The sequence below is a fragment of the Lonchura striata genome, chromosome 6 (assembly GCF_050655825.1).
Source record: "Lonchura striata isolate lonStrDom1 chromosome 6, ASM5065582v1, whole genome shotgun sequence".
In the NCBI taxonomy this organism is placed as follows: domain Eukaryota; kingdom Metazoa; phylum Chordata; class Aves; order Passeriformes; family Estrildidae; genus Lonchura; species Lonchura striata.
In genome coordinates this window covers 30,969,573-30,992,985 of record NC_140708.1, presented here as the reverse complement: position 1 = coordinate 30,992,985, position 23,413 = coordinate 30,969,573, and the positions used below count along the sequence as shown (strand labels likewise).

Sequence of the window (23,413 nt, the reverse complement as noted above, 5' to 3'; positions counted from 1 at the left end):
ACTGTGGGGCCATGGCAAAGAGCCCAGTGCTGCTGGTGGCACCAGCTTGTGTGTCAGGGAGGCAGGGCTCAGAGCACCCTTTCATCTGTCCAGTGGCCAGGAGTTGTCCCAAGCCACTGGCAGACACCACTGGCATCCCCTGTCCTTGGTGAGAGCTCTGTAGATGCTCAGCCCCCTGCTACAAATCCCCAGTTTCTACTGCTCTCTCCCACAACAATATGCATTACTTTGAGGGGGATAAAAAAATGTCCTGGTCACAGACTGGTTGCTGGGTCACTTGTGACACCACAATCTCACCGAAGTGCCAAAGAGCATCTGGCATCAAAAAGCTGTAAGATGCTTGAGATGGGCAGGGGTCATTTTTGGTGATTAGATTGCAAAGCAGGAATCTAAATTTCACAGGTGCCCAAAAGAAGAAGGTGAAGGAAATGAAAGTTACAACCACAATAAGGGTATAATGGGTATAGGAGGGTTGATAAGATAAAGCAAGTTCTTTTATGGCTTATTTCCTGGCCTTGATCACTTGATACAGATCAAGATGACAACAGTTAATGGCTGTTATTTGGTGAGTTGGTCTCTGGGAATTTTGATTGCTACTCCTCAGGTCTTTCTCCCTCACCCCTCTCTTTTGTTATCTGATGCAAAAGCAGTATTATTAAGACATAAAAGATAGCCCAATTAGGAAAATTTGATCCAAAGCAAGGTAGATTGAAGTGCTTCCCTAAAAGATCTTTGCATCAGAATTTTTTGTTACCATTTTATTTGAGGTCAAGCAACCACTTAGAAAGGACAGTTGCATCTCTTTAAACATTTCATAACATATATCATAGACAGCTCTGCCTGATAAATTAATTATTAAAGATTATACATTATCTACATTGGCAAGTTCATTAGGACCACTTCAAAGCTTCCCAGAGACTCAAAATGCCCAGGAAACAAGCATCAAACATTTTGGCTTAACCGGAAAGCTCACTCTGCCTTCTTCTATTTAACTTATTAGTCATATATTATTCAAATGAAATAAATAGTGCTGCCTCCTCTGCTCACCCAGGCAAAGCCTTCAGCAGCATTCACTGGTTTGTTCAGCCTGGGCATGCACCAACCCCCCATGCAATCCAGACCCCCTCAGGGCTCATCCCCGGGCTAAACACTGCTCCTGTTGGCTCAGGTGGTACTGAGATGCTTGCAGTGCCAGGTCCCTGCAGACAGACGGGACAGCAGCTCACATGGCACAGTCACACCTCCACCTGTGACATGGCTGTTCACTGCAGAGGACTTGTCACCAGCAGAAGCAGGAGATATCTGCAAAATGCTTTGTGACCTGAAAATATATTTTCTTACGAGATCATTACTCTTCTGGAATGAGGTTCCTATGCAGAATACCCATCAGTTTGGCATTATAAATTCTATCAGGAAGGAAAGCAAATTAGTCTAAATTTCAGTGCTCAATGAGTCAAAACCAGTTAGAAGTCACCTCTGGGTACAGAAACCTTAACAATGTGGTTCTGCAATACCAGGCACTCAGTAACAACCTAGAAGCTCTTCCAGACATCAATATTTTCCCTTCTGTTTTCTGCTTCCTGTAGCACATTTTTAGGAGACAGGAATGAAGCCTTTTTTTACCTTTATTAAATAAAGAACTTGATGAGGAAGACAGAATGGGGACACATTTTGGCCACAGTAAGGTGTTTTTGAGTGGTGGCTTAATTGATTTTAAATTACATAGAGACATCAATATCACATTGATAGTCTGTCCACAGTGATGCTTGTTATTTCTGCCCTGAGCTGGGTCCAAAGTAGAGAAAGTTAATAAAATTCAATCCTTCTGGCTTGTTCTCCTCTCATGTTGGGGTTGTAGGAGGAGGGAGGACAGACCTGCTTTCACACTGTAGCTGTTTTCCTTGGACTGGCTGTGGACAGGCAGAATGGCATTTTTAGACCCGGAGCAACTGAGGCAAATTCTGTGAAAATGCTGAGCTTTCCCCTTCCCTGTCCTCCCTGTAGTACACTGGGATCTGCCAGCAGCTTGGTTATTTCATACTGTGCACGCTCCCCAAGTCACACTCCCACATATGAGAAGTATCTTCTTTCCTCCCTGTATTTGATTGCCATTGCTCCCACGGTCCATGAGCTAGCCCAAAGTGATATAATAATGATTTGCTGGCAAAAAATAATCAAACAAACAATTTCACTGGCACAGCCTGATTACCTTGTGTTTAGCCACTGTCCTAAATTCCAACAAACTGAAAATGCTGCAGAACAAGAGAGGAAAAGGTGTCCCCACATGGAGAGCTGGAAAGGCACATGACAAACATTTTGGACTGATCCTTCCCCCTTCCCTGGGCTGGTGCACAGCTCTGACAGGTGCAGCTTTGCACAACCCTCTATTAAGAGCCACAGCCAAATTCAAAATCTAACCCTGAATTATTATTATTACTGTTATTGTGAGTCAGAGGAGGCTGAAAGGACTATTTCACAACCCTGATTGGATTCAGCTGCAGAGTTCACTATCAGCAAATGATCTCCGTGATCATCGTGCCAATGTTTCAGTGCTTTTAAAATGTCCTGACACGTGCTTTAGTACGAGCATCACTGGATTCTGGCTGGTTTCCAAGGAATTAATCTTCTCAGCAAATACTCTGTAGGGTGAGCATAATGTGGTCTGTAACATGAATGCAAAACACGCTGTAGTTTACCCCGAGGGGGACACTGATGTGTGATGAACTAAATGGGCCTTTTTGACCCAGACTGCCAGGATTATAGGAGTCTCTTGTGGGCAAGGCTGAAAGATAAGGTGAGAATAATCAAGAAACAGCAATTAGCTTCACCCAAGGAGGTTAATGAGGAAAGAAATTTTCCTGTTATAAGGTCCTGGTCACCAGCCTCTCCCTCCCCTCTCTTCTGTCCCTCCTCAGGGACAGTCCACAATCCCAGCCCCATGCAACGACCCTTCCCAGTGCTGGGGTGCTGGTTGCAGAACAGACCTTTTATTCTCTTCTGTCATATTACAAGTTTTGCTCTGCTGTGTTGTACCCTACATTGGATTCCAGGGATCTGCAATGTGGAGAACACCACAAATGCTGGCCAGGCCTGACTTCAGGGGAGCTGGAAATGCTGAATCTAGAGAACAGTCTGAGACAAAAAGAAGCCAGACCTTTTCCAGATGTGCACAGGAAAAGGTCAAGGGTCAAGCTGCACTGCAGGAAATCTGCTCGGGTATCTCAAATAAACCTTTTTGCTTCAAGGTGGTCAGCACTAGCACCAGCTGCCCAGGGTGGCTGTGCTTCTCCATCTTGGAGATACTCAAAACCCAGAAGGATAGTCCCTACACAACCTGCTCTAGCTTTGAAGCTGGCCTTGTTATAGCAGAGGGTTGGAGACCTCCAAAAACCTACTGCTGCAGGCAAACCCCTCTTGCCTGGACACAGCCACAAAGCAGAGTTTTTTCTTTTGCTGTAGCCTTTCTTGGTGGTGATCTTCTCATGTCTGCATTTCTGTAACAGCCTTGTTTCTGTCAGTAGGGTTCACTTACAGCCCATGAAAAACTGCCAGGGCAGAGCAGGGCGATGGAAGGTATTTTCCTTACAAAGTATGTATGGAAAATGACCAGATTTTCATAGAGTAATTTGGGTTGGCAGGGACCTTAATTGTCATATACTGTCAACCACAAGCACTAGACCAGGTTGCTCAAAGTCCCATGAGCATTTCCAGGGCTGGAGCATCCGCAACTTCTCTGGGCAACCTGTTTCAGCACAGAATTCCTTCATAGTATACAATTTCGACCCGCCCACCAGTGTGGTGCTGGGGGAGCAGGTGTGAGCCCCCAGCCTCTCCTGCCCCGGCTCCTTCTCCGCCCGCCCTGGGGGCTCGCAGCCGCCGCGGCCCGCGGAGCGCGGCCCCAGCCGCTCCGAACCCGCTGGGTTTTGGGAGCTCAAGAGCGAAGCGAAGGCGGAGGCGAGCGCAGACCGAGGTGTGGGACGGGCGCCTCGCTGCGCTCCGGCCGCTGCCCGCCGGCGGCAGCGCACTCGGTGCCCCGGGCCCCACAGCGCGGGACCCGAACCCCGCGCGGGCACCGCCGGCGGGGACGGGAGGGACGGGCGGTGCCCGCAGGGTTCGACCGGGCGGCCACGCCACACCACAGCGGTGTCGGTGCCGGTGCCGGTACCCTTGCCGGTACCCATCCCGGGGCCGGTGCCCGTGCCGGTACCCATCCCGGTGCCGGTGCCCATCCCGGTGCCCATGCCGGTACTCACGCCGGGCCGGAGCCGCGCGCCCCGTGACTCGGCAGTGACGCCACGGGCCGGCCCCGCTCCCACGTGGGCGCTGACGCGGCGGCGCGGGCGGGCCGGCGGCAGGTGAGGCGCGGCAGCGGGGCCGGCCCGGGCTGGGTGCCCCGGGCTGATGGCGGGGAGCGGGAGCCGGGCCTGGCTTTCCCCTCCCGCCGCTCCCCCGCGGGTCTCCAGGCCCAGCCCGGGCGGCCGGGCCCTGCAGGGGACCCAGCACTGACAGCCCGGGCCGGCCGGCGTGGCCAGGCCCAGGCGGCTCCGTCAGTCCTGTGGAGGGCTGGGGAGGGGTTTTAGCCCAGGTGGGCAGGAACATCTCTCTCTTACGAGGAGATACGGTGGGAGCTGGGCCTGTTCAGTGTGGAGAAGAAAAGACTGAGCGGGGATCTCATCAATGCGTATAAATGGTTTTAAGGTGCGTGCAGGAGGATGGTGCCAGGCTCCCAGCGACAGGATGGGGAACAATGGCCATAAACTAAACCACAAGAAGTTCCAGCTTAACATGAGGAAGAACTTCTTTACATTGAGGGTAGCAGAGCACTGAACAGGATGCCCAGGGATGCTTTGGTGTCTCCTTCCCTGGAGACATCCAAAACCCACCTGGATGTGTTCCTTTGTCACCTGCTGCAGGTGACCCTGCCTTGGCAGCAGATTGGACTGGGCCAGAGGTCCTTTTCAACCCTAACAATTCTGCCATTCTGTTTGGTGCCTTAGAGGTGCTGCAGGTCCTGTGGAGAGGGGACAAGCAATGGGCTTGTGCCTCAGTGTATGGCTGCTCAGACTGCCCTGTGTGCAGAGAAGCCTGGCTTTGAGGTGGTGCTGCTGGCTCCCGACTGTGCAAGCCAATGTGCTTATTTTGAACAAGACTATTCATAAAAGAGAAAGCAGAGAGGAAATTAACACAAGGACGAGCATATCTGAAGAAAACATGACATAAACACTCAGGGTGGTCTACACAGCAGCCACAGGCAGACCCAGCTGCAGCCAGACCTGCTGGCCTGCCTCCCTTCCCCACGGTGGCACTGGCACACACCCTGACACAGTGGGCCTGGTGGCCCCGGCCACTGCTGGCCCCGGGGCTCGTGGCAGCCCATCACTGTGTGTGTGGGAGGCAGGAGAATGTGTCTGCTTCCTCTGGCAGCATTTTCGTTGCTCTTTGCCCTGTGTGTCTGATGGAGATGCTGTCCAGGCAGGATCTGGTCTGGGCTCTTGGAGAACTGCCTCCTGCAGTCTGAGTGAGGTGTAGATAATATATGTCTAGACAGTGGCAGATTTTGGGATCCAGCTCTGGCTCTTGTCATGCTACAGTCGTACTTTGCATGTTACTCCTGCTCTGCCTTAATTTCCCCATCTGTATTACGGGGAGTGGCCCCTGACAGAGTGACTGAGAAGACAAATTGGCATAAACCAGCATGCACTTGCAAGATTTAATCATAAATCTTGGCAAGCAAATGCCTGACCCTTGACGTTCCCTGTTCCCTCATGGTTCACCCTCAGTGCATCTCTAATCTTACTACCAAGAGCATAATATTAATGCATTTTCAGCTCATTGCTAGGGGATGAGAATGTTTTATGGGAGGACAAAGTTTGTTAGCCATTTCAGTTTTGCCCTTTGCTTTCTCAGGCACAGTGGAGCTTATGAAGGCTGAGCAAAGAGCTGGATGGTATTTTGTGTGAGCAGAGACAAGTGACATCCAGACGTGGGGGACTGCAGAGACAGGTAACAAAGGAGCATGATACCTTTGAAAAAGTTAGGGCAGGAAATGGGGGTGGTTCTTGCACTGCTACAGCCAGTACCTTAATTTCAGCTGTGTTTCGTTTTAATCACTGGACTGATTAAATAATGATAGAAATAATGATAGAGAAGCTGTTTTAACTTTGTAGAGACATGTAATTATGTCCAAGGGAGGAAAAGTCACCTATTAAGACTTACAGGGTGACCAGATTAAATGGCTACCAACTATCTCTGAGAAAACAGCTTCTATTTCTCTGGAAACTGAAGACAATTTTTATTGTAAATTTTGTGAAGAATGTTTTGAAAGCCATTTCTTATAATGTGGGGGTTATCCAAAATAGAAGTACTCCCTAATTGGGGTTTTGTTGCTAATCTACCTTAGTTGTGTTTTTAATATCGCAAGCAAATCTTTCAACAGTGAGAATACTTTTTAAATTATTGGAGTTTTTTTTGTCCTTGAGAGAATCTCATCTTGCTAAGAAAACTATGGCTTGTCAGCAAGGAGCTTTATTAAAAGGCAAAGCCTTGTCATGCCTTGCCTATTTATATGAGACTTGTAGACTCCTGGACACAAAGCACAGGCCAAGAAAGGAAGCTGTGTCCTTATGAGTTTGTAGAAAGAGATTCTTTTCTGCTGGCTACTCACTATGTTGTTGTTCTCTCTCCTGTGTGTTTCACTCTATCTGAACATAAATCAGCAGCAGTGTTATAGAGTGTTACAGCAGCTCACTGTGGAGGATGAACAGAAACAATTACAGTATTGTAAAGTTCAGTGTGGCTTGCAAACACTGCATAAAACAATAAAATTTGTCCTGGAAATAAATCTGAGGTGTAATCCCCAGCAAAGGACAAGATGCCAGTTTGAGGATACACCAGTATGGTGTCTTTTTGTGCTTATTGTGTTCTGGGTTTTAAAAGACAGTGTACCTGTGTACCTGACTCTGTGGGCAGAGTCAGTCTCACAGAGGTCTGGTGTGCTCTAAACCTCCTGTGATGAGACAGGTGAATGGTGGTCTTGGGTTTTCTTTACACCTGAATGCACCAGATCTTGATTCAGTTTGTGATTTGGTCACAGTGCTACTGTGTGACTTTGGTGAAATCAAGCCTTTTCTGCCTTCCTGTTTGGATGGCAAACATCACAGGGTAGGGACTGTGCCTTATTGTGCTTTGCCATAAGACTGATGTCATCCGGGACTCCTTTTAGCTACTGAAGTTTAAATAGAATAAGTGCTTGGATAAGCAAAAAATGTTTGAGACTTGCATGCTGTTTGCTTCTCCCCTCTATGACCTGTTTGTAGACATGGCTGTGAAATGAGCTGTGAAATTAACTGGTCAGAATAAAATACTTCATAGCATGGCCTTCAAGCAGCACATAACCCACCTTGCCCTGGAAAGTGACAGCATTAAAGTTGTAAGAGTTCTTAAAAACGTGAGAGGCCTGGGGAGAAAACCGGGAAGGTTGGGCACGCTTTGGTGATATGAGTGAAGAAAAAGGTGGAGAACCTCTGAGGCTACTTGATTTTCATAGTTTTTTGGCCAGTCATCCTCTGCAGCCAGCTTGTGCCTCCCACTGCAGCCATCTCTTGTGCCAGCACAGCAGCGGGGCCTGGCGCATCACTGTGCCGGGTGCTCACAGCGGGCGCTGGCTGGTGAGAGTTTTGGGGGAGCACATTGAGAGGCTGGTGTTCACTGCAGTGCCAAAGACACATCCACTGCAAAAACACAGCCAGGGAGGGTGACTGGCCTGTGCCCTTGTTTTTGCCTCTGATCTGCTGTGTGCCATCCAGGCTGTGCCCCACCCCTGCCTGATACCAGCTGAGATCTGCAAAGCATTTGCCAAAGGTCTTTAGAGAACATTCCCGTAAGCATCCTTAGTTGTCCTCTGGCAGTCACTTGTGAGAGTTCAGTGGGCTGTTCCTCCTGTTACAGCTGTGTTCTTGCTAGGTGAACTAGTATGCAGCCCTGAGGTCAATGTGGCCAGTGAAAGCATCCCTCTGAATGTCCTTGAGAGCAGATACCTTTTATCTGAATTAATTCAGTCAGCAGTTCACCATTAAACTCTGGGCTACAATAAAACTTCTAAAAGTTACATTTATAATTGGTCCTTATCTGAGTTCCTGATGTGCATGTCTTCCTCTCCCAGCAGCCTGTGCTCCTGTGGTGTATAAGCCACATCATCCCTGGCCCTATAGTGAAGACTGAGAGCTTCTCTCAGTGCACTTGATAGGTGGTGCAGTTCTGGTCTCTGGGTACTTGGCTCCCATGCCAAGACCTTTCCTGGCTGTCACAGGCTATGTCCTGAGGTGCTTTGTTCCTGGTGCTGTCCATGTGCAAGGAGGGGTTGACCAGTGCATTAAGCTTACAGGGCATGCCATCTTTCACCAGGTGGGAAAGATCCTTTCCAGGACAGGCCAGCTTCAACTCTCTGACTTTAACCTGATTTCTTGTTCTCAAGAAATGAAGGGACAAGACAGGTGAAATTCTGATCTGAGAGGGATGATGTTGGCACAGTTGTCCTCAAAGGGAGTTTCCAGTGGAGACAGCTTCCTCCAGCCTGTGCATGTGGGTGACCTGGGATGGCTGGAGAAACACTGAAGTTTCATGCTTTGTTTTAATTGCAGGTAGGAAGATGAGTCCTAAAATTACAACAGAGCTGCTGAAGCAACTCCGGCAGGTGATGAAGAACCCCAGATATGTACAGGAGCCTGTCCAAGCCTACATAGTGCCCTCTGGAGATGCCCACCAGGTATGGATGGATGCATTATGGGAATGGTCATACATTCCTTCCCTGCAAAAAATAAAGGCCAGGTATAACTAAAATCATCCTTTGTTTACTCACTTTAATGGTTGTAGTATAAAAGTCTGGGAAACGTGAGAAATATCATGCTGGAAAACATTTCTGGGGTCTGTTCAGGAGACTGAGGTTTTTATGTTCTTGTGACAAATCAGGGTGGATATTCCACCAACAGCTTTCCATCAGATTGTCTTCAGGGAGATCACAGTGCAGAAAAGGGAGCTTGCCAGGGCACTTGCTGTACTCATCCTGGCTGTTGGGAAGAAAGGGTTTACTGGGGAAGGAACAGGCCTTATCTGGGCTTTACTCTCCCCAGTAGCATCTCCTGATCAATACATACTCTCAATCAAGGTAGTAAAGGTTTAGTTGCCAGAGTTTTCTCTTTGCTAGATCCAGTTCTTGGTGGAATTTGTTGCCTTATGCTAGAGCCCTTCAGATCCCAGATGGAGGGGCCTTAGGAGAGGCAGGGAAGGAACAGGCCACAGTGGCACTTGCCTTTCCAGGCTGCTCTGCATCGTATTCTGTGCACTAAACACAGGAGGCAAATCTGGGCCCAGGGTGGGGGGGCTGTGTGTGCTTCCACTGTTAATAATTTTGTAGTCTGTGACATAAATTTTAAATTGCTGAACTGCCTTTTACGTCCTCTGCTTGCTCATGTGTAAGGTTGACACTTCTGTTCACTCTGTTAGGAGACCCAAGAACTGCTGAGGTTTTTTCCCTCCCTTAGCCATTTTCAGGAAACAAAAGACCTGAAGCTTTACTGGCACACACTCAAAGCTCCCTTTTACCCCAGGGTGCACAAGGGCAAAATGCAACTGAATCAGAACCTTTGCCCTTGACTTGGCACTGGGGTGTGCCGGGTCCAGACTTGCCTGTGCCCTGGGACCATATGTGCAGCATCATGTTTCCTCATAGGGAGATCCAAACTTGGGCAGGTAGGGGGAAGGCGTTTTCTGCAGCTGCTATTGTCTGCTGCATTCCTGCCTCAAGCTGCCTCTGTCCATATATAACTCCGGTTTCATTTCACTAGACATTAAATGCTGTCATGTGAGTTGAAGAATGTGACCCTCAGGACTTCTGGGTTTTTCTGTTGCTTTCTTTCCTTGACAGAGTGCAGTTAAGCAGAGAACCCCATGTTGCTATTTCCTGCCAGGCGAGTTGGTCAGGTTTCTCTGCAGAGGGAATCTATCTGAATGGAAACGATTACTAAAAACTGCTGATTCTGGTGCCTCCTGAATAGCTGGTGCAGGATCTTTTTTCTGTAAGAGTTGGGAATTGATGCAGTTTTTGCCAATGACAGAAACCTGTTGATCCCAGAACAGCCCTACTGATTCCAGGTAAATTGTGATGACCTGTGATTTGAAACTTCTCCATGTTTCAAGCAAGGGTTTGTTTCCTGTCTGCAAACAAGAATTTTTTAGTCTTGCAACCCGATTTTGCTCTTAGGCAGGTCCCTCCATGAGTCAGAATATTGTGTTTTAATGATACCCAAGTGTTTGGTGGCCCAAGCCATTTCCTCCCAACAGTCCAAACAAGATATGTATTGCTGTCCTTGCCTCTTTCACCTATTCCTGAGTCTGTCCTGGCATCCTCATCACAGAACTTGTCAACAAGTAGGGCTTTCCCTCCTGTGGTGTTGCCACAAGATTTATACTGCTGGAAACTTTATTCCCTTCTGGGTTGCAAAGGGACTTCTGGACTGGACTGATGCTGATACACCCTGATGCTGCAACTTGCTGACTAATTCCACTTTGTAACACTGGGAATGTTGATGAGCTCTGAGTTCTGTGATGCTTTTAATATTGGTTTTCCTGCAAGGCTAGGTGGCTTAGATTATCATACTGCCAGGAGTCTTGCTACCAGTTGTATCCTTTGCTTTCCATGTTTGGTTTTGTAAGGAGCTGAAAGACTTGCAGAGCTTCTCAAACACAGCTGCCTCTGACTCAGACTTAACCAAAGCTGCCTTAGATTTGTGGCTCTTGCACTCAGCCCTGGATGTTGGCTGGCTGCTTTAATTTTTGAAAACTTTGATGCTAGTGATAAGAAGTCAGAGAAACAGACTCTTCCCTTGGGGGCCTGAGTGGTCCAGAGGCTAATGAGAAAGGAGGCCAGTCCCAGCCAAAAGTGGAATGAAGCCCAAAGAGTTCCATTTCTTTTCATGTGTGCTGGGTGGCTACAGGTGCCCAAGGATCACGAAGGAATGAAAAACCACAGTTTTAGGAATGAGGCACCTAAACCCTTTATGGTTTAGTTAAAAATGTCAGAGCTTTTGGGATGTTGCAGTGGTGAAAGCAGGATCCATTATTATGTTGAATCAATGTGTGTTTACATTGAATCTGGGCTTTACCCATATGGGAATATTCAGAGACTGGAAGAGCTGCTTCTTAATAGGAGGGAATGATGTTTGGATTAGAGCTTGGGTTTGGAGCCAGTCACATCTTAACTGTGGCTGGCTTCACCCTCCAGGCCTTGACTCAAAACAAATTTGGTCAGATTGGCTGGTTGTCCACATGAAGGAAGCACCTGCCCAGCTTAGGGCCCTGTGTTTGGGTTGGCACAGGTGCTGTGTTCTGCTCAGGGCGGGCTCCTCTGACACACACTTGTGCTAAGCTGAGCAATCAGCCAAGTTATAAAGCAGGAGATGGCGTGTTCCAGATCTTACCAGTGCAGTTAGTTTTTTGGCAGAGATATCTCCCTTCCTTCTAGGTACACTGCAGTGTTTGTTCTTTAATGACACCAGTGTCATGCCTCTAAGGGTAGCCAGATGCACTTTGCATTGCTGATCTTGGTTGACATTAGACTAGAATGAGCTTTAACATGTTTACAGTGCAACCTTGTAGGCGCTGGGGAGAAGCAGCACTAATTTTTTGGGGGTTCTTCCAGTCTTAGATGAGTTTTTTTTGTGATGTAGCCCGCATTTTTGTCTGTGTGACTGACAGGTATGGTGAGAAGCAGATGTGAAAGGACTGAGGAGGGCAGGCTGAAGGCAATCAGAGCTGCAAGACAAGCCTCAGGGAAATACCTTGTTCTCTGTGTGCTCTGGTCTATGCTTTGTGTGGCATACACAGGTGTTCTCCATGTAATTTTAGCTTGTGCAAAACATGGGCTCATCTTTGCACAGTGGGGGTTGCTGCATAGAACAGAACAGGTGGGTGTGCAAGAATTCAGACTGACAGATGAATGAACTGTTTTTCCCTCCAGATCCCTGATACTCCCTTTTTAAAGCCCTTCTGCCTCACTATAAACTCTCAAAACACTCCCTGGATTTGTCTGTGAATGGGATAGCATGAGGTATGTCCATGTAGTCATTATTTGGGTCAGCTTTTACGAGATCTAAAACTCATGCACTTCTTTCTCTCTTGTATTTTTTTAAAAGTTGTTTTTATCTATTTCATCATTCTGTGGTGTTAACCGTGTTAACCCATGCTATGAATGCGAACTTGCTTCTTCACAAGCAAACTAGCCTGTAGACTCTGTTATGTTTGTCAAGAGAAATGGAAAATAAATCACTGCTCTGATTTGTACTTAAGTACATAATTTGGGATGTATTTAAGAGATGTGATCCATGATGGGAAATTTCCAGTATCTCCTGTTGGCATTGGACCCTGGGAGATGATGTACCACCTTTGAGCTGGGAAGTGTAGGAGAGGGGAGTCGAAGCAGGAGCAGTCAACAGGCTGAATAGTCTCTAGGGAATGTTGAAATAAGGAATCCTCAGGTCTGGCATCACTGCCTTTATGTTCTGTCCTGCTGCTCTGAGGCAGGCAGTGGGGAAAGAGACACTTGATTCTGTTCCCTCAACAGCTTTGTCCACTCTGTCTGCTGATGCCTTTGCCATTATTTTAAAGGGCTCAGTGGGGATAATGTGCAGTGTGTGGATGAGGGGTCCCCCCATCAGCTGGAGCTGTGCTCAGGGCAGTCATCCTTTCCCAAGGTGTCTATCCTGACCTCCCTTCTCCCCACAGGAGACATATGACATGATGAACATGTCACATCCCTGTGGGGCTGGGCAAGAAAAAGCACAGGAAACTAACTGGGTCAGAGAGGAGGGCCCGCATGGTCTCCATACTCCCCTCTTTTCTGCCAACTTTCACTAGTGTTTGGGTAAAATGGAAGATTTCTTTGGAGTATGTACCAGGAATCCTCCCTGGCAATTGGGAGCAAAAGCCACTCAACAATATCCTCTTTTAAGCCATGAGATTTTCTGCCCCAAGGGTCAGTTTCAAAATGTTAGTGGTGGATGGTTGGTTGGCTTCTCCCAGGAGGGGAGAGACATGGCTGTTGTGAAAGGAGTTCGATGATGTGTGATTTGGAGCAGAAATAAAGAGTTGGTCCCAGGTGCTGTGATTTGTGCTGCTCACTCACTCCTGTGCTTTGAACCCTGTCTTCCTTACAACAGTGAAGAGTAACAGATTTGAAGGGAGTATATTTTAACAATCAGGTGATTCTATCACAGTAGGGACTAAAAGCACCTGAGAATGGGCAGTGATTTCTTAGCTCAGTTCCTAAGATGTTTCTTTGGCCCCAGCACAGCTGGGGGCAGAGAAACAGAGTTGGATTTCAGACCATTTGTAAGGTACAAATCCAGGGGTTTTGCAGCTCAAACGTCAGTGCTGTCAGCCTGGATTAAGATGATTTGCTGATTTGCACTAGTTCATTAACAGGCCTACTCAGCAGTTCTGACCTACAAACTTGCCAGAATGGAATCCCATAAAAAAGTCATGTGGGCCATGTGAAGGTTCAGTTCTTTTAATTTTGGCAGTTCCTGTTAATATCAGGTGTGCATTCTCAGGCTCTTCTACAATGTTCTGAAAAGATATGTCCAGAAACACAGATTGTGACAGGTTTAGGATGAAGATGGACTAATAGCCTTTGATTCCCTCTCATCCATCAAACCATGCTCTTGTGATTTTGGCTGTAGTCTGATTTTGAGTAGGCAAGGAAGAAATGAAAGGATCAGTATCTATTTATGATAAGTCCCAAGCATTAAATTTTTTACAATCTTACCACCTTGACAATTTTCTTTCAATGTCACTATTACAGGAAAAAATAAGTCTTAAAGGAATTCTTATAAATGCCAGTGAGGGGACTTCAGTGGAGATAGTGAATTTTTCAGATTTTATGTGCTGATTACCCCAAGATCAAGGGGTGCTTTTGGTTTCCCTTCCCTTCACTTTGCAGTTTCAAAGGCATGATTTGTTTGTTTCCCAAAGGGGAGACTGAGTGTGAAATAAACGTCTGCAAACTCTGAAGCACTTCAGTGTTTACAGATGCTTGTGGGAGAAAAGTGCTGCAGCTTAAAAAAACCCACCAGCTCAACATAAATACAATATAATCACAGTGGAGTAGAGCCCAGGAATTTTTAACTCATTTTGTTCTCTCTGTGGTGTCCTTTAGGAGAAAAGCTTATCAAAGTATTTGTCATCAGATGATTGTTTTTTTTCCCTGCTGCTATAAATAATTGCTGCCTCTTTTGTTTTCTAGAGCGAGTACATTGCACCCTGTGATTGCAGAAGGGCGTTCATCTCTGGATTTGATGGCTCTGCAGGTACCTTTCCAGAATTTGGGTTCTTGCATAATTTTCCTCTAAAGAAAATAGTTCCTTTCATGGCATAGAGGCAGGATGGAAAAGAAAATTTATCCAGCTTGTTTGGACTATTTTATTCTCGTTTCAGCATCTGCAGAATTATGTCTTGGCTACCCGCTGGAATTATGTAATATCAGCTGAATAACAAGTTTCCAGAAAATGTTTGACCCCTAAATGAACCTCTCATAAAATAAAATCCTGTTAACTGTTTAATGTGGTGCCTGTAACCTGTGGTCATTTCTTTTGATGTGCAGCCAGTATGAACAGATTTTTACGTTGCCCGTTCAGGCTGGGTGAATAGTGGATGGGCTTTAGCTGGCCTTTCTGTTTGAACAGAGCCAGGGCCAGAAACTCTGCATTTGGAAACTGAACACTGTGGAAAAGTTTGCTTATCTTGCCGAGACAGGATGTTTTCTTGGCTGTAGGATAGGTCTGTGTTTCAAGAGACCTAGTTTTTACCCTAGCTGTACCCTAAGCTGTGTAAATTACTCTTTCTGTGGTTGTTGGAAAGTCACTTTAGTCTGCTGAAGTTATTTTCCCCTTTAATTGTATATCAGTTTAATAAGTACTGGTACCTATATTTGGAGGGTTTATTCATCAGTTCCTATGAGCTCTGCGACCTCATTTGGAAGGTGATAAATCCAAGGCTGTGGGCTGCTGTTAATGGCTAACATGGATCCTGTATTAATTTTGCCCCTTCTGCGCAACCTCTTCATAACCTTCCTCTCTAATTTGTGCCCTTGTTATGTACTTGGAAGGTTTGTTCCCAGCCTAATGCACAGCCAATCAGTGAGGTTTCACACAGGGGCTCACCTTGTGTTTCTTGCTTCATCTTTTCAGGCTGAAGCAACTTTAAATGGGGTTTGTGTTGGGGAAATTTGGTAGAAGACAATGAGTTAATAATTGGAAACTATGCTCTGCTAATCGGAGCATCAGTTTTTTGCAACAGAGAGTATTGTCAAGATGCAGACTCCAAAGATTTGGATTCAGTTTCAGTTTGTGCCATGGTTTGTTTTGTTTTGTATTGTTAAGGGCAAGGCAGCTTGAGTGCCTTGCTGGGATGTCACTGCCCCTCAGCTGTCTGCTTGCATCCCTCCATATGGAGTCAGTGAAATGGGACAGACAGTGAAAATAACAGAAGTTTATGTTCATGTTTCCTGTTCAGCCATCTCTGCTAGAGCTGTAACATTTGGGAAAGGGGTGCAGCTGACAGCTGGGAGTGATACCCTGATACCCTTGTCTGCAGGCCTGGTATCAGCTGTGTTTTGTGGGTGGCCAGAGCCCAGGCTTTCTCCCCAAAAGAGGATGGGATGGAATTCAGGGATGTACAGTATATGTTACTGTGACAGCAGCCAAGTTAGATCATCTTACAGAGGGTTTAGAAAGCCCCACTTGCCCAGTTCCACTGGTTGGCTGAGATTTGCTTGAGTTCATCTGAGGCAATTCATTAAGGTGCACCCTTGTACATACTGTCTCCAATAGGATTTGGAAGGTCACAGGGCAGGGAAAACAGTGAATATCTCCACTGAAACAGGAATTACTTTTGAACAGTGATCAGAGGTGCCTTTTAGGGCATTAGGGTGAATTTCAAACACTGTCCCTGCTGTCTGTGTCTCTGCATGGTGGCTGCCTACCCTGAATCACCTTTCTGCCTCCCTGCCTAGGTACTGCCATAGTCACCGAGCAGCACGCAGCCATGTGGACTGATGGACGCTACTTCCTGCAAGCTGCACATCAAATGGATAGTAACTGGACACTCATGAAAATGGGTATGTGGGAGCCTGGGATACTGCTCCACTGATCAGTGGAGAACAGTCACTTCACACAAGTACATCTTGAGCTGTAGGGATATCCCATCATGCAGGAACTTTGGGACATATTGGATACATGGCTTCTGCTTTAGTGTCCTGTGACAGCCCTTGCCTGTGGGTCTAGACATTCATTACTAGACATAGCTGATGCATTAGCTTGGACTTTTTGCATAGTGTGGGAAGGTTTCAATGTGACTGCTTCTTTGAACTTTTTTTGTTTTAATCCTTGAAGGTCTGAAAGATACACCAACTCAGGAGGATTGGCTAGTGAGTGTCCTCCCAGAAGGCTCGAAGGTGGGAGTAGACCCTTTCATTATTCCAGCAGGTTGGTTTTACTTTATATTTGTAACTCTGGGTTGGGCAACTGGATTTTGTTTCCTTGCTTCTCTGGCTGAACTGTTGTGTGATGGTGTGCAGCTAACCATGTTTCAGATGTAGTGGTGTTATGCCAAACAGGTTGGATTTTGGTTTAGCCATGTATCACAAGAGTTACACAGCAGTGCATTGACTTCAGAGCACGAGGGATGAGAATTGCTTTGTAGGCCTGCAGTGACTTTACCTGAAAAGCAGAATTCTGATCATCTATTTTTGTCTGTGCTTTTGCTTGCCATGGGCACTTCAGTACAAAGGTGCTGAATGCCTTGGTCAGCATGTGAGCAAGAACATCCAAGCACAAGTCAAGCTGTTACTCCTGCTTGGTGGTCTTGGGATCTCTACAGCTTTTCCTGTAGGAAGCACAGGGAGATGTGTCATTTATATCAGAGTATCCATCTATTCATGCTTCAAAACATGAAGCACAATGCGAAGGTCACTGGACGCAAGGGGAGATATTTGCTTGTTCAGACGGATTAGGGACCTATCTTGCGGCTGTGTGGAAGTGATTCTCATCTTGTCTAACTTAGATCTAGCACAGTTCTGCACTGTGGGATGGGACACCCTTAGGGCTTCTGCTGTGGCTTATTCCAGAGACTTCTGTCTCCCAGCTGGAGCAGTTCTTCTTTAGCTCAAGCATGAGCCTTCAGGACTGTGATGTTCTGTACCTGCCACTGGCTACCGTGGCATGTTTGTGGAGCTGTAACTGCAGTAGATTTTGCTGTCTTTCTTAAGAGAATGGTAAGAAGGAGAGGCTTTGGAAGGAAAGGGGAAGGAAGACTCTGATGAGTTTAATCTTTGTGAAGAGAGCTGTTGTTGAACACGTGTGTTCCTTAAAGCCCCCACTCTTGACTTTCTTCCCTTTGGCAGACCAGTGGAAGAGAATGTCCAAAGTCTTAAGAAGTGCTGGCCATGACCTTGTGCCTGTCAAAGGAAACCTGATTGATACAATCTGGACAGATTGCCCTCAACGCCCCTGCAAGCCTCTCATCACGCTTGACCTGAGTTACACAGGTGAGTAGCTTAACTCACAATAGACAAGGGTTGTTCCCATTGACCTATATCCCCCTTTTGCTTTTCTCTTACAAAGGAGAGAGAAAAACAGTACCACGGCACAGTGCGGTCACTATGAATAAGTCAAGAAGGTGATCAAACCTTAGCTAATGACCCCTCTGTCCTCAAAACTTCAGAAAACCATTTTCTAGAAGTTGGGTGACTTTAAACAAATCCATGGGCATCTAGAAGGCAACTCACTGTTCATATCAGTTATTAGAAAAGAGTGAGGAGCACAAGCGTGATATGTTGGTCTGTGTTTGCATCACCATCCCCAGCAAAGTTAGGGACTGTAGCTTTTCCTGTTGTGTTTTGCAGGGCTCAGCTGGAGAGACAAAATTGTAGCCCTCCGTTCAAAAATGGCTGAGAGGAAAGTCATGTGGTTTGTGGTAACGGCCTTGGATGAAGTAGCATGTAAGTCTTTGCATCTCCTTGCTCAGTTCTTTGTACAAAATAAATGTTCTTCCTACCTTGGAAAGGAAGAACCATGCCAGGGTGAGAGGTCCTTATGAAAGCATGTTTGTTAGATGTCAATTAACTTCTTATCAAGTGCAGTGCTGGTAACAGGTCGCAGACAGCAAGCCTGTATTTTTGCACAATGCCTCATTACACCAGTGCAACTCCTGAATACAGTTTTGGCCCAGGAAATGCAGCAAATCACCACTTTTGAAAAACAGCCCAGGCAAAGGGAGAAGGTCACATACAAAGCCTGAGGCAGTGCGATGGAAAAAAAAGACCTGTGAGATTTTCTTGCTGTAAAATATCCTGATGATGCCTCACCCATTGGAAAAATGGAGACTGTTTTCTGCTGTGGAGTCTGGGCTATAAACAAAGCAGTGCAACATGTGGCTTTGTATACATAAAGCAAGGGTGGGGTACGCAGCATTCACAGTAATCTTCCTAATTGTCACAACTTCTTAAGTCAGTCTCTACCTCTCCAGTATTCAGCCAGTGCTTTGGTTAAAACAAGTATGTCAGGACTCAACTTGTTTTTCCAGATCATCTCAACCCAGGGTCTCACTAGAGTCCCCTCTGTGTTTGGGGCCCCAGGATGGCTGGGTCTCTATACCCTGGCTCCCAGCCCTGTGTGTAGGAAAGAAGAATGGCCAGAAACAGCAGTGGTTTCCCCAGGACTGCTGTCCTAGTACTGTGTGTCGTTTTTGCAGAAATCACCAGTGCACATGCTGCTGTAGGGGGGTGAAGCCAACTTGATGAGGTCCGTGGGCTGTTCTGGATCTGGGACACTGAGCAAAGAGCTTTTTTTGTGAAAGAAGTACTTCTGAGAGTGGTGAATATGACTCCTCCCTGGGGAGGCCTGCATGAGCAGAGATTGTATGTCTCACCTTTTCAGGCGCATCTCCAGTTAAATTACTGATAAATGGGTGCCCTGAGGTGGTTTCAGATTAAATGTCTCCAGCAAAGTGAAGCTTGGTTATGTATGAAGGGTGTTAAGATGAACCAGAGAAAATCACAAGAGCAGCTCATTTTCGGGTGCCTGGTTGATTTCTTATCCTAAATGGGGAAGGGGAGAAGTTGTTTTAATTGTATATAATTCAGTTCACTATATTAAACTCCAGACAAGTTTCTGGGGACAGAAAAAGAGGCACAAAGGAGATTGTTGTCTTCTTACTGCTGAGTGAGGAACGCTGGAGCTGGCTGAGTGAGGAAGTTTGTACCCGTGCAGTAAAAAGTTCTTTGTGGCTCTTTCCTGCATTCAAGTGACCTACTGCTTCCCTGGAGAGAATTAAGCTCTATTTTTACTTTCATGGCAGAATTTGCACAGTTCGGTGAATACAGTGCTCGGTTGTAATTTAGGACATGTTGGTTCTTTTCCCAGCTGTCCTGCTGGCTGGCCTTATTGGCTCGAGTAACTTATTTCAGCTAATTGGATACCCTGGAGTTTTTATTTGACCCTAAAATCAGGATTTTAGAGATGCTGAACATCTACTTCCCCTCTTGACTTTGTCTGGAGTTGTGTGGCATAAAGTAGTTGTAAAAAATAGCTAAGATTCTACAGTCTGAATCTGAGATATTGGAGGGGCCCAAATTAGAGGCCTTTTTGTGGTATTGTATCTTGCCTATTGTGTCTTCCTCTTGCCTCAAATGTCACAAGGGTTGGAATGAAATGATAGTTATTAACTTTGAAGTTTAGTCTGTTACAAAATAGGGTTTTATTGCATTGCACAGACCAGAACGGGCAGACCCTGCCTTTTTTACACGTGTCCTTGTCTTTCCTTGCCTGTACCTGCTTTTTTCCAAGCCAGCCCTCCTTTAGAAGTTAAACACCAGTTTAAACACCCGGGAGTGTTCATACTGTGGTTCTGGTGCCATCTCCTGGCATAAATTTAGGATTGCCAGGAATGAAGCAGGCTGTGGGACAGCTGGGTGGGAGCTGGACTCACAGACTGCACCCGTGATGTCTCATTGCTTGCCTTTGTTTTTGTGAGATTATTTTTGGCTTTCTCAAATGTTGCAGAAGATGAACCAGGACTGTGATTCTTGGTGTTCTTATTTTTCAGGGCTTTTCAACCTTCGAGGCTCTGATGTCGAGTACAATCCTGTGTTTTTTGCATATGCCATCATAGGAGTGAACACAATCAGGTGCTTGTATTCCCTTCCCCAAGATGCATTTTTCTGAGGAAAGCTGTTCTAGCAAAGTATTTGTCTTTTCAAATACTTTCAATACCTATGCTTGGGTACTTTAATGTCCTTTCTGAGCTCTTTTGTCTCCAACATTACTTATCCTCCTCCCCTAATCAGAGCTAGAGAGGCAGCCAAGAGCTCTGCTGCACCTTGGCTGGCTTGCTGGGTGACCTTGAGCACAATGGCAGAGTTCTCTGTCTGTCACCCTGAGATAATATGTAGGGCCTTTGGAGCTCTGGGTGAAATGTGGCTGGCCTGGACATTACAAACTTTAGGGAAAAGTCTAATTGCTGAGTCACTTCAAAACTACAGGGACAGTGCAGGAAAATTCCAGGGCTGGCTTATAACAGAAGGCTTCTTTCCTGTGACTGCCCCACACACTGAGCCTCAGCAAGCACAGTTTCCTTTGGAAGCACCTGTGAGCTGCTACCTAGATCCATCTAAGGTAAAACCTGGCTGGGTGAGTGAGTACAGGCTGTGTGAAGGTTGAGCTGAACTTTTCAACTCAGTCAAAGTGAAAGCAGTATGATACTTAGAACTGCAGTGGCTTTTCTCTTTCCAGATAGTGCCCTTAAAAGTTAGAGAGTGGCTGTTACTTGCTTCTGTTACTTTCCTGTTTCAAGCACAGTGGTGGGATGTAGCCATTTTGACTGTGTCATACAAATAGAAATGCTGTCAGCTCTTTCCTCTCATTGGGGTGGCAATTCTTAATTTCAAGTTGGGATTTAAACTGTGTGAAAGCTGATGGTTAAAATGGCATAGGACAAAGTAGAGTGCATAATTCATGATCTCCTTTCTCCCTGAAATGTTGCCAGACTCTTTTTTCCTTCGCTCTTTTATTCCAGCCACTGTCAGATGTGGTCTCACCTATTTGATCTCTCCAATTTGTTTCTCAGGCTCTTCATTGATGGTGACAGGATGATGGATCCAGCTGTGAGAGAGCACTTACAGCTTGACTCCACCCTGGAACCTGAGTTCAAAATCCAGGTGATGCCCTATGGATCTATCCTGTCAGAGCTGCAGGCTGTTGGTGCCGGCCTCTTGCCCAAGGAGAAAGTGTGGCTCAGTGACAAAGCCAGCTATGCTCTGACTGAGGCCATTCCCAAGGTCAGTGGCCCTAGCAGGGGAAAATGCTTTTCTCTTCTCTGCTTATTTTGGTTAGGAAGGGTGTTAATGCGGGAAGCTAGCCTCAGTTTCCCCTCTGTAAAGCCCAGTGCAAGCTGGAGCTTGTGCAGAAGGGATCCAGCCATGCTGAGGTATTGAGGGGCTGTTAATCCTGGGGTTGCTCCTGCTGAAGCTGCCCTTCCAACTCACTAAGCCGATTTATCCAAAGAATTGTCAGCTTAAGATAAAACAAGTACAGTGAGAGGGGAGGGAAGAGGAAGCAGGGTGAACTCAGGTCATTCTGCCCACGGGTGGAATATCAGCCTCATGTGGACAAGCAGCAAAAACTGGAAACTTGCAGGAAAGTTGAGCAGGTCTTCTGGGAGAGTGCATTTGGCTTGATTTGAGTGTCTGAGGGTGGTTGCCCTTATTTTTGGCTTGAGGATATCAGGAAATATGTGATGTCCTTTACTGAAGGCAGGAGGGAGAAGATGACAGTTTTGTAGCCTGGAATCCTGTGAGGACACAGATAACCTGCAGGCACTGGTTGTTCATGCAATTAGTGCATCTGCTGAGGGACAGTTGTAGCATCAGAATAATTTCTGCACAGCTATACATGCTGTATCTTGCTATCCTTTTGAACTTGCTGTCTGGGACTCCCACCGTCCACCTAATATTCTAATAGCAATGAGTATACCTGGGGAAGGACACAGCAACTGTGGACAAATAAGATGGTTTCCATGCACCTTGTGTACATCTGTTGTTTGATCTTGTGTACATCTAGAGATCACATTCTCTGGAATACCATCCAGTTCACAGTGATGTCTAGTAACAGATACTGTGAGTAAATATACAGGTTTTTATCCTTGTCCAGGGTTAAATCTTCAGACACCATCAATCTATTTCTAGGCCTCCTAATGCAGGATACTGACAGCATAGTGTCTATGGAACAATCAGGATAAATTGTTGTTCTTTTGACTTGCGAGTAGAAAGCCCCTTGCTGTAGTTGCAGTCAATGGCCTATCCCCAGTTTGGGTAAGCTGCTGTAGTTGATTTATGTGGAGTATCCATATGGAGAAGTACAGAAGGTCTGACCTAGAGAATGGAATATGAGTTGGAGTGACATTATTTACCCCCTGAGCACTGGAAGTTTTGGCTGATACTGAGTCATTACAGTGCTGCATGCAATGTCGTGTGTGCAATGGGGAGAGTCCCTGCCTCAAGGAGCTCTGTGCAATAGAAAACAGGCAAGGAGGACTGAAATGTCTTGATTAAAAGCCACTTAGAGAGTTGCTGAAAGAGCCAGAGTTTTTCTAGTTCCTCCCTGGCTCTCCACCACTTCAAAGCACTCCAGGCCAGTTGCTCAGCTGGTGTGAAGAGCACCAGTGCTGGAAGTCCATCTACTGTCTGTCTCCATCAGAGCCAAATATTGACACTGGCAAAAATCCATTCCATTATTAAACACAGATCTGCAAACCCTTTACAGATTTGTTTACAGCTGCATGTAAATATACTTTTCACAGAAGATTAATAGTACTTACCAGTATCTATAAAGGGCAAGCCAAACTAAGAATCTGACTATTTATCCTGACTGATAAAAGGACTTTCCTGACTTTCTTGTGACTTCTTTTATAATTTAGTTTCTGCATTATGTAGTGTAATTGTTTTGCTGTTTTAAAGAATTTGTAAATTATAAGCCTGTAGGATTTATCTGAATTTAGTCTTTGCAGAGGATCTACTGGGCCTTTCCTTGAATTTGAGTGATATATATTTGTATGCTGATGCATTTAAAGTAGTAAACAACATGCTACTTGGGCTATGCTTCTGTAGGTGCTCATCCCATCTCCTGATATATAATGGGTGGAGCAGAGAACTGAGCCAAAGACTTGGTTCTTCTGATGCCAAGTGTGATGAGATTTGGGCAAGTCACCTCAGCTGGTGAATTTCTGAAGATGTGCTGAAACCAGCCAAGCATTCCTGCTAATCTAAGGACAGCTGGTGTTTGAGGAAGTGTGCAGTAGTAAGGGATCA

At 46.2% G+C, this 23,413-nt stretch overlaps 1 protein-coding gene across 7 annotated transcripts in view; it reads left to right on the top strand.

Moving 5' to 3' along the window:
• The first annotated feature begins 4,233 nt into the window (after positions 1-4,233).
• XPNPEP1 (X-prolyl aminopeptidase 1) overlaps positions 4,234-23,413 on the top strand; it is a 30,938-nt gene continuing 11,758 nt past the window's right edge. Inside the window, exons 1-10 of one of the 7 annotated variants that reach the window (XM_085582766.1) lie at positions 4,234-4,355; positions 5,908-6,003; positions 8,640-8,764; positions 14,297-14,360; positions 16,064-16,168; positions 16,443-16,535; positions 17,453-17,596; positions 17,954-18,049; positions 20,155-20,236; positions 21,175-21,385. In XM_085582766.1, coding sequence (XP_085438892.1) covers positions 8,648-8,764; positions 14,297-14,360; positions 16,064-16,168; positions 16,443-16,535; positions 17,453-17,596; positions 17,954-18,049; positions 20,155-20,236; positions 21,175-21,385 — 912 coding nt within the window. In that variant the 5' untranslated portion in view covers positions 4,234-4,355; positions 5,908-6,003; positions 8,640-8,647. Of the gene's footprint in view, positions 4,356-4,427; positions 4,699-5,907; positions 6,004-8,633; positions 8,765-14,296; positions 14,365-16,063; positions 16,169-16,442; positions 16,536-17,452; positions 17,597-17,953; positions 18,050-20,154; positions 20,237-21,174; positions 21,386-23,413 lie in introns of those variants that run through there. The other 6 variants (XM_077784684.2, XM_085582768.1, XM_085582767.1 and 3 more) reach the window with 6 other exon arrangements.